Source organism: Odontomachus brunneus, unplaced genomic scaffold (genome assembly GCF_010583005.1).
Source record: "Odontomachus brunneus isolate Ranch 3 - 2012 unplaced genomic scaffold, Obru_v1 Obru_scaffold_203, whole genome shotgun sequence".
Lineage (NCBI taxonomy): Eukaryota > Metazoa > Arthropoda > Insecta > Hymenoptera > Formicidae > Odontomachus > Odontomachus brunneus.
Genome location: NW_022639653.1, coordinates 365661 through 375256, shown reverse-complemented (window position 1 = coordinate 375256; position 9596 = coordinate 365661). Strand labels below are relative to the sequence as shown.

At 39.8% G+C, this 9596-nt stretch overlaps 2 protein-coding genes across 8 annotated transcripts in view; one reads left to right on the top strand and one right to left on the bottom strand.

Annotated features, from left to right (window-relative positions):
- Positions 1-952: 952 nt before the first annotated feature.
- LOC116852134 (tetratricopeptide repeat protein 21B-like) lies at positions 953-7487 on the bottom strand. 7 transcript variants are annotated; one of them, XM_032832184.1, is made up of 9 exons: positions 6866-7487; positions 4243-6418; positions 3841-4157; positions 3241-3575; positions 2737-2944; positions 2353-2666; positions 1815-2208; positions 1420-1580; positions 953-1047 (listed from the first exon to the last, which is right to left on the bottom strand). In XM_032832184.1, exons 2-9 carry the CDS (start codon positions 6369-6371, stop codon positions 979-981), a joined length of 3927 nt encoding a protein of 1308 aa, XP_032688075.1. In that variant the 5' UTR covers positions 6372-6418; positions 6866-7487; the 3' UTR covers positions 953-978. The 7 variants fall into 7 exon arrangements, with proteins under 7 accessions (XP_032688075.1, XP_032688072.1, XP_032688073.1 ...); XM_032832182.1 differs by lacking the exon at positions 953-1047 and adding an exon at positions 6537-6723 and having other exon boundaries at positions 1342-1580; XM_032832179.1 differs by lacking the exon at positions 953-1047 and having other exon boundaries at positions 1342-1580; positions 6866-6972; positions 7153-7486.
- Positions 7488-8412: 925 nt separating this feature from the next.
- Positions 8413-9596, top strand: part of LOC116852139 (putative U5 small nuclear ribonucleoprotein 200 kDa helicase) — a 7086-nt gene continuing 5902 nt past the window's right edge. Inside the window, exons 1-3 of the mRNA XM_032832192.1 lie at positions 8413-8685; positions 8863-9026; positions 9409-9419. Of these exons, the coding sequence (XP_032688083.1) occupies positions 8641-8685; positions 8863-9026; positions 9409-9419 (220 nt within the window). The 5' untranslated portion in view covers positions 8413-8640. The remainder of the gene's footprint in view (positions 8686-8862; positions 9027-9408; positions 9420-9596) is intronic.

The following is a 9596-nucleotide window of genomic DNA, read 5'->3' as shown; positions in this document are numbered from 1 at the left end:
TAAATCAAAAACCAAATTAAATGGTTATAATCATTTGGTTATTTGAATAAATATAATTTTTTTACATAAGTGAGGATAGATACTAGCTTTATAGCTAGTTTTATAACACTACGTCATCCGTGTTAGTGGTTCCATAGGCCCTTATTCCCCCAAGTTCTTGATTTATCAATAAGAACCATTAAAATATAACATTCTTCTTTATAGAAAAGAATTGTATTATAGAATCAAGTATAAAATTAAACAGTAAATAATTCTGAATAATAAGTAATTAGATAAAATCATCAAATATTTTGATAACATTATTAATACTCTGATCTCATTGGCAGATCTATTCATCAAAAGATTATAACCATTTGGTTATTTGAATAAATACAATTTTTTTTACCTCTACATAAGTGAAGATAGATACTAGCTTTATAGCTAGTTTTATAACACTACGTCATCCATGTTAGTAGTTCTATAGGCCCTTATTCCCCCAAATCTCTTCTATAACGTAATACATAATATTCTTGTAAATTTATTGATGTCTCTTCCACTGAGTGCTATCTTTCTGTGTGTGTGTACGCAGGTTTACATCTATGGCCTGCTCTTCTATAGTGCTGGAATGCTACTGATGGCCCTGATGAAACATCCAGTCGGCGTTATCGTTTTCTCATGGACCGCCGGTGTCATGTACTCCACGCTATTCACCATGCCCTATCTATTAGTGGCGCATTATCACGCATCTTCGACGTTCGCGCTTGCGACGAAGGAGGACACGGTTACTGGCGGTTTCGTGCGTGGATTGGGCACCGATGTCGCCATCGTCTCCTCCATGGTCTTCCTCGCGCAATTCCTGTTGTCCTGCTGTCTAGGCACGATTGTCAGCTTGTCCGGCACCACGGCGGCGGTGGTGTATATAGCCAGTGTCCTGGCGATGTGCGGCGCTGCGTCCGCCACGCAGATCATGTATCTGGATTTGTGAATCTCGTTTGTCGACTAACTCGCTTGGACTCTGGATACTAACTTCAGCTGCGTGGATTCGTATAACGGTGGGCACACGTCGAACTGATCATCACGGACAACCATTGATCAATAATTTAATCGACAATTGTATTATTCGTTCGTTCACCTAACATCAAGCGATTTCGTATATCTATATTTCGTATATCTACACTTATTTCATTTCGTGCGTTTATTATGTGTCTTACCAAGCGCTAAATTACGAGTACTGTTATACTGAATATTTTAGTTTGTCAAATTTTCAGTGAAAAATGAAAAAGCAATGGATATATTCGATGTATAATACAACAGTCTAAATGATCGACTAATACACAAGTCCAAGTAGAACAAATCTAAACTTCACGTGCGAAGATTATTGATACACTTTTCCAAAATGTCTTTCCTGATCCTCGGGAAATCTATGCTCTGCTTCAATACCTCGTTACAAGCTTCGATAGCGTCAGCATACGCTTTCGCTTTCAAGCAACAGTAAGCCAGTTTATAACCAACCGACAGCTTCGTTTTCCCGCCACATTTCCAGGCTTGAGCGTATTTCGTAGCAGCTTCGCGATAACACTGATCCTTTTCAGCGATGTAGCCTAAAAGTAAAGAAATAGTTAAATCATGGTTGTATTATAAATGTAAATTACAGATCGTCTAACATGGATCCTGTGACAATCCAGATTATTAAATAGATAATAATAATCGACAGATCCGCACTCATAATTATTCTCACAAACTTTGATGTTGTATAATAAATAAAATAATTGCCAGCTGGTTACAATAATTATCAATTAATATAATTCAATAACTTTTATTTTTCTGTGTTTTACCTGACAGTTCGTGAGCTCGCACGCAGGTGGCGTTATGCTGCAGCACACGTTTCAACAACTCATTCGCCAAGTCGTATTTGTTGGATTGCACGTAGATATCCGCCAACAACAGCCAGCAACGTTCCAAGTACTCGGCGTCTTCGAACGTCCAGACATTCTTACTGACACGTTTCAAATGATTTCTGGCACGTGGCGTTTGTTTCAGCAAGATATGAGCGGTGGCCATGCCAAGAGCGGGACCTACGTGATCTCGAAGAGCATCTTGACTTGCTAACGCGGTGCAATCCTGCAGGGCCTTTTCGATGTTAGATTTTTGCTTGGTGGCCAACAGGAAGAAGTCGCTGAGAAGTTTGTGGGTCAGTACCTCGTGAGGACTTCCTTTGGGATTCAATTCCTGCAATAACATGTCTCGACTGTATCATCCGCGTTCTCATATTATTACTGTATTTCAAAAATAAAAACGAAAAACAATAATAATAATCACTTGATTTTTAAATAATTAATAATGGAGAAACTTGACTTAATATTAATAGGATACCTGAAGCAATCGATAGGCCGTTCTTAAAGCCATCGTTCTTGAGTCCTGATACTCTGCATCCTCATCGTTGAACGCTTCGTTCGACAGTGTAGTGTCATCGTCAGGATCCAAACAGATCTCGATCATGTTGTAAATCGCCTGCTGTCCCCATTCCGGATCGCGTCGCGCAAAGTTGAAGTTTCGCAATGCGGAGTTCAACTTGCCTATTCGCCAATCTAAGAGTCCAGCACAATAGTAAAAACCAGCTTCGACATTACCTGCGCCCATCGCGGCCTGCGCGCGTTGCAGCCACTCGTCCAGGTCATCCATAGCACCTACAACATAATATTGAATTAATTTTACTGAGATACTTAGAAAGAATGAAAAATTGGGAGAATTCGATACCTGTTCTGCGCGAAACTTCAATCAGTCTCGCCAAAGCGGTCCAATAAGTCGGTTGACGTAATAGCAACTGTCGGAAATGAAACGCTGCAGTCTCGAAGTCAACCTTTCTGAATGCAAGATCAGCCATCATCACAGATGCGGCTTCATTATTGGGTTCGGCGTTTAATAGGATCGAACAATTTTGCGCACATCGGTCCAAATTGTTCATCTAACAAACAAATTTACCATTAGCACTCCTTTCGGAGATTAAGATTTAATAACTTACTCTACTAAGCTTTAAACTTACGTTTAAATAGAAAAGACATTTATTTATCTAATAAATAAATTCATCAATATTAAATTGTTAAAAAAAATCTCTACACATGTAGTTCTTAAAATTAATTATAAGAAATGTACAACTTAATGCTTAAAAAACAAGCTATTACTCAATTAATATTTTTATTAAAATCTAATCTCTCTTAATTTGAACGTTAAAATTTCTAAATCTAAGAACACTCTATTTACCTGCATATAGAGTTTCGCCAAAGATAAAAGAGCGTTTACATCTGTAGATTTATGAGACAGAGCTTCTTTATAATATACGATAGCTTCATCGTAACTACGCAAGGTTGTCGCATAATCAGCCATTGTGAGACAGATGTTCGCCAACATGTGTCTCTGATCGACGATGTCTGGCGAGACGGCAAGACGTTGGATATACCTGTGTTGATTTTCCTTAGCTTCTTTTAATGTCGCCAAAGCACCCCTAACGTTGCCTGATTTCTCGCGCACTTTAGCAAGTAGCAATAGTTCTTGTCCTCGCATCTCCAGGCTCAGAATATCTGAGTCGCCTCGTCTGTCTAAATAAAAAATGATAAGATTATAGTAATATCATTTAAATTTTATTTCATTTAAATATTATTTTAAAATTAAAAATATGACAAGTCAGTCAAACATAGTTAGTTGATTTCAATATCTATAATTGAATGTTTTAATGTTTTATTATGGGCAAGTTTTTTAATTCATCGATGGATCCATTGCATAAATACAGCGAAACGCTGTATTTGCGCATCATGCGATGGATCCATTGATGAATTAAAAAACTCGACTTATGTAAAAAATTACCTTGTAGTTCTTGTACCAATGTCCCTTCCGCTTTATCATATTGTTTCATTTTCATATATAAGTTAGCCAGGTCTAACTTTAGAGCGCCGCAATTGTTCTGCTTCACTATATCTTTATAGTAACTGGTTGCCTTTGCGTATTGATGTGCCTTAATGAGCGCCTTGCCCATCTTATTCGCAATATCCATTTTGTCGATTGGATTTTGAGAGAGAGCTTGCTCATACGCCTCTATTGCTCTTTCGGGTTCCTGTATAGACATATAGGCGTTACCGAGCATGCTGTAAGTCTTCGGGCCAGGACGATGTTCCACCAATTCTCTAGAAAACGTATATGAACGTCAACACTTAATCTAAGATTTATCTCACCTAATTACAATATAATCAGAAGTCGAATCGTTTGTACCTGAAGCACTTCGCGAACGCTTGACGATCTTTCTTGTAATTCAAGTTGATCTCGGCCAATCTAGTGTGCGCTTGTAAGTAGTACGGCTGCCCTGGACCGATACTCTGTAAACAGCCAACAGCGTTCTCCAACTCGCCCATGTCCAGATACACCTCCGCGATGCCGATCGTGACTCTTCCTATCTCACTGGTGCCGGCAAGATTCGACTTCGCTTCGTCGACGAGCGCCAACGCTTCGGCGAACCGCTTCGCCTTGCTATACGCCGCGATCAGTTCCAGGTACAACGTTGCTCGGTCCGACGTGGACATGTCGAATTTTCTGTTGGCGCCCAAATTGGCTAAAGACATGGCTGTTTGACAGCTCTTCACGCAGTTATCTAGTTCGCCAGCCTCCCGTTGTACCATACCAGTGATCAAATGATATACCGGCTCCTCTCTGATTTTAAAGTTGTAGCTCAGACCGACCTCGAGACTCTGCGACGCTAATTGATACTTGCCCTGATACGCTAGGATCTGCGCCATCGCGAGATGCGCTTGAGCGTTAGACGGCTCCACCGTGTCCAGCAACTTCCTGAGCAGATTCAACGCGTTCTCGTAGTCCGCGCTCTGCATCCTAGCCTTGCTGAGCAGCAAGAGCGCGACGCTGGAACCTGGACAAGCCTCTACGAGTAGTTCCAATAAGCGGACGCTCGGCTCCTTTCCTGTCGCACCGACCACTTCGTCGCTCATCGGAGACTTGTTCAAGGAATACATGAGACGTTGCTTCGCGATATCGAGACATAGGTCAGGCTTGAGCTCCTTCAGGTACTCGTAGCCGTAGGGACGACCCTCGCAATTCTTCAGCAAAACGTTAGCAGCTGCATCTAGGTAACCGAGCGACTTGCTGGCGCCTTCGCCGGACGCAATCTTCGCCGACATGAGCAGCAGTCGCACGTTTATGGCGTGCGGCTGTATTTCCATGAGAAAGTCCACCTGCTGACGCGCCAAGTCCAAAGCCTCCACTGAGCCTTCCAGCAGTTGACAGCGAGCCAGACCCATGAGAGCTGCGAAAGACGACTCGTCTGCGCGTATAGTACTTCTGTACCAATGCTCAGCGTCCTTGGCGTTACCGAGAGCAGCATAAAGATCGCCGAGTTCCGCCATCAGCTCCGCGTTGCTTGACGTTGACGCTTGCAGCGTCTTCTCGGCCGCCCGCGCCAGCTCCGCAAGTATCGCGTGGTCTTGGAACGCAATTCCTGAGAACAATTGCAAGTTCTCGATAAGCAGGAACACGTTCTTCGGCTCGGCAAGTAGTAGGTGGCGTAGGAACAATTGCAATTGCCGTGCACCCTCGTTAGTGTTGCCGTCTCTGCAAAGAGCCACTACGGAATTCGCCTTCATGGCGTCCAGGTTGTTGGATTCAACGGCTAATATTCTGTTCACCATCTCTAACATCTGCTCCCAGTCTTTCGCGGCTAAGAGACACTTCATCTTCTCTACCAGCGGCACTGGTGACTTGGAGTAGCGCACGATCAAAGAGTTGAGTATCGAGATACTCTCCGAGTGATCACCAGCACGTTGCTTCATCTTCGCGAGGCCCAACGACGCGCTCAGGTTCCTGGACTCCTCCTTCAAGACCAACTCGAAGAAGCGCTGTGCTTGTTCTGAAGCATCCGTACTGGAGCCCAATCTCGATTCTACCCATCCTTTAATGAGCAGCACGTTAACGTTCGTCGGCTTCAGTTTATACGCTCTATCTGTATACTCCTTCGCCTTGTCCGCACGGCGGGAAAGGAATAATACAGACGCTGCGAGACACAGCGCGTTGCAGGAAGCCTTCCTGCGCTCCTCCCGGATCCTGCTTTCTACCTGAGCTATAGTGCTTCTCTCGGTGCTTCCATCAGTTGCATAAGCGACGTTTTGCGCATGGAGAGCCGCTAATGTGAAGTCTGCATAATTCAGCAAACTCGAGCTCTCCTTGATAGCTTCATGGTTCTTGCCAACGAGAGCGTACGCCAAGCAGAGCAAAAGCTTTAGTTGTTCATTGCTTGGATAAGCATCACGCGCTTGTTTGGCTTGTGCCAACATTCCATTGTAGTAGTGCTGATGACAATACCACTCAATCAAAGCTATATACTCTGTTTCTTCCATTGTTTCCTTGTCTATATATCTCTTCTACTTAAATCTTTCAATTGATACTGGAATAATATAGATTAGAATTATGTATTATATTACGTAGAGTGTATAAAACTTTTTTTTTAAGTATTTGTGTGATTTTAAGTTTCTGAACTTTTAATTCTCTAAATTTTTACATACTTAAAAACTTAGATTTAACATTTTTACATTATTATAATTAGAATTAAGAATCTTTGGGTTCTGGTAGTTCATAAACAACATCAGGATGCAAAGGCAGAGAATTGGGACCCTCCAGGATGTCACGTGGTCCAATAATATGTTTTTCCAAATCAAAATTTTTCACCGTGAGATAATACTTCTGTAGATACTTGCATTGTAAGAACATATAATAATTGTTCACTATAGCATATGTGAATGCTGTCTATATAAAGTATATATTTTAAGTATCAAAATTACTATGTTTGAAAATATTCCATATAATTGAAAGTTAGAGCATAGGATTTTAATACCTCTGCTAAGAGTCTTGCTAAGCCTTGGCCTTTATATTTATCAGGAACAATGATGAATTGCATACGTAAGACTCTTTCATTAGTTTCATATTGCAATACTGCTCGAGCTGGTCAATAAATGAATAAATACATAATTGAACTTTTCATATAAAATCGATGAAATATTTAAAATTTAAAGCAATAATACAACGATAAGCGTGCTATTTACATTCATCGTCTAACTGCACGAAAAAAGTGCCGCGGCATCTATTGTGCTGAACAACATGCAAGAATCGTTGACAAATTACATTATTTCTTAATTGTTTCCACGCGACAGAACGCGATTTGAAAACGGCGATGCCCATTTACTCGTTCGGTGATTTTTTTATTCACTTCTCTTGCTCATAAATATGGAAATAACGCAAAATGACTGATAGGTTAGATTTGTTGACAATGTCGTTGCCGTGGAAACCGAGATCTGTTCGTTTTCAAGAAACTTCTGCACTAGTGCAATAAGTTAGAGTGAAATAAGCAGATTTTCTTTTATTCTAATTTATTGCACTTCTGCCAAGATGTGGATTCTCTTTTAGATAAAGGATTTGTTTTCTATTGCTGAACTATTATAGACTTTCGAAACTTAAAAACAGACAGATATACAGATAAAACTCCTCTCATAGCACAAGAGGCCTGTTCTTTGTAGCTACACTGATGAACTGGTGCAATATATTGAAGTGAGACAAATATAGTTTTCTCATTCTATTGTACATTAATTTTGAGTGTGCATTAATTTTAAAGGATTTTCAAGAGATAGGGTAATTAGTACTTTATCGCATCGGGCCATTGTTGCTACCTTCATGTCAAAACCCTTGAGATTCTCCTTGCCCCTAATTAAAATGTCGGTCATCTTCGCCGATTGGTTCACTACCGTAACCAACATTGAGCAGTAAAAATTCAAATCCAACCAATCAGCACGTATCATAATTTTAAAACCAGCGGCATACGTAGCTTGTTTCGTGCTGATTGCTTGCTGGATAGAAATACTCTGTTCTGATTGGTGCATTTCTGAAGACGGACCAATCAGAATAGTGTATTTCCGTCCAGCAAGCAATCCAGCACGAAACAAGCATGTGCCGCTGGCTTAACACTCGCTTTTTTGGAGCCTTGGTTTTTACAACATGCTCATCTCAATAGAGAAATTATAACCATGGTATCACGTTTGTGGACTCATCATACACAAGTAGCGCAACATTTATATGATAAAAATATCTGTGACCTACCGCTTTGTGTTTGTGGTCTGCCAGAGACTTCTGAACATGTAATTTTAAATTGCCCGCGTAATCAGCGTGAGTCGGACTTACTGAGGATTGGTCTACGCAACGTCTGAGGAATTGAACCTATCATTCTTGGGTGCGTTCAGATTCCCTACCCGGGTGCACTCTGTTACTAGAAACACTATAGTATATGTCACATATACTATAGCACTTCTTGTATTAGAGTGCACCCGGGTAAGGAATCTGAACGCAGCCCTTGATGATATAGTGTTTAGTAGCAACGAAGGTGCTTTCAAGGAGTTATCTCTTTTCTTTCGGAGAATTAATAGAAGGATATAATTTGGATGGAACTAATTACGTATTGTTGCAAGATTGGAATTTATATTGCTGTTTGTGATTTATGTTTTACTTAGGTGGTCAATGAACTAGTTTCACGACTATAGTAACAACAACAACAACACTCGCTTCGCTTCTTACTACTCGACACGTATTCCATGATCATTCTATTGCAGAAGCCATACAATCATGGCGGATGCTGCGGCTCGTCAACTGCAATACGAGTATAAAGCGGTTTGTATCTTACATATTTGTCCTTAATTTCCTGATATAATAATTTCTCTCTCCAATTTTTTCAACGCATCTGTATCTGTTATAGTCGATGCTATATTATCAATGCTATATTTAATTGCCATACTAATGATAGGTTGTGTAATGTTGTATTTGTAAAATTTACATGAATGATTTCAGAATTCTAATCTCGTTTTACAAGCTGACGTCCGCTTAATAGAAAGACGCAGCAGAGATGAGGCCACTGGAGAAGTTATGTCCCTCGTTGGGAAACTGGATGGTACACGTATGGGTGATAGAGCCCAGCGTACCAAGCCAGGCAAGGCAGAAGAGCGCAAAGTCAAGTAAGTTTAATTTGTGAGATATAATTTTTTACCTTGTTATAATTTTTATATAAGTTATTTATATTAAGTTATGTTTATATTAAGTTATTTTATATAAGTTATATTTATTTATATTAAGTTTGGTAATTATGCAGAATAACGGACCATCCTCCGATTACCTCAACATATGTTGTAGAAGTCATATATCTAATATCAACAGTAACTTATTTCATTAAGAAATGTAAACAAAACAACTTTCACTTATTGAACAACATGACAATACGAAACTACAATATCAGTATATATAGTATCAGAAAATTATATTATATTCATTACACTTTCTTTGTTGATAACTTTTTAATGAACAACGAGTGACGGTTAAAATCTCTTGAATATTATCCAGGATGGTCAACTGTATAATATATCCAAAGATTATTAAAATCGGAGGGTGGTCCGTTATTCTGCATATTTACCTTAAGTTTAATTTGTGATATAGTTTTTTATCTTTTTGCTCAAACATTGAACAGACAATCTCTTATAATATAATTTGGAAGGTTGGAGATATAAGTCTAAAGTAAAATATTTTTATCA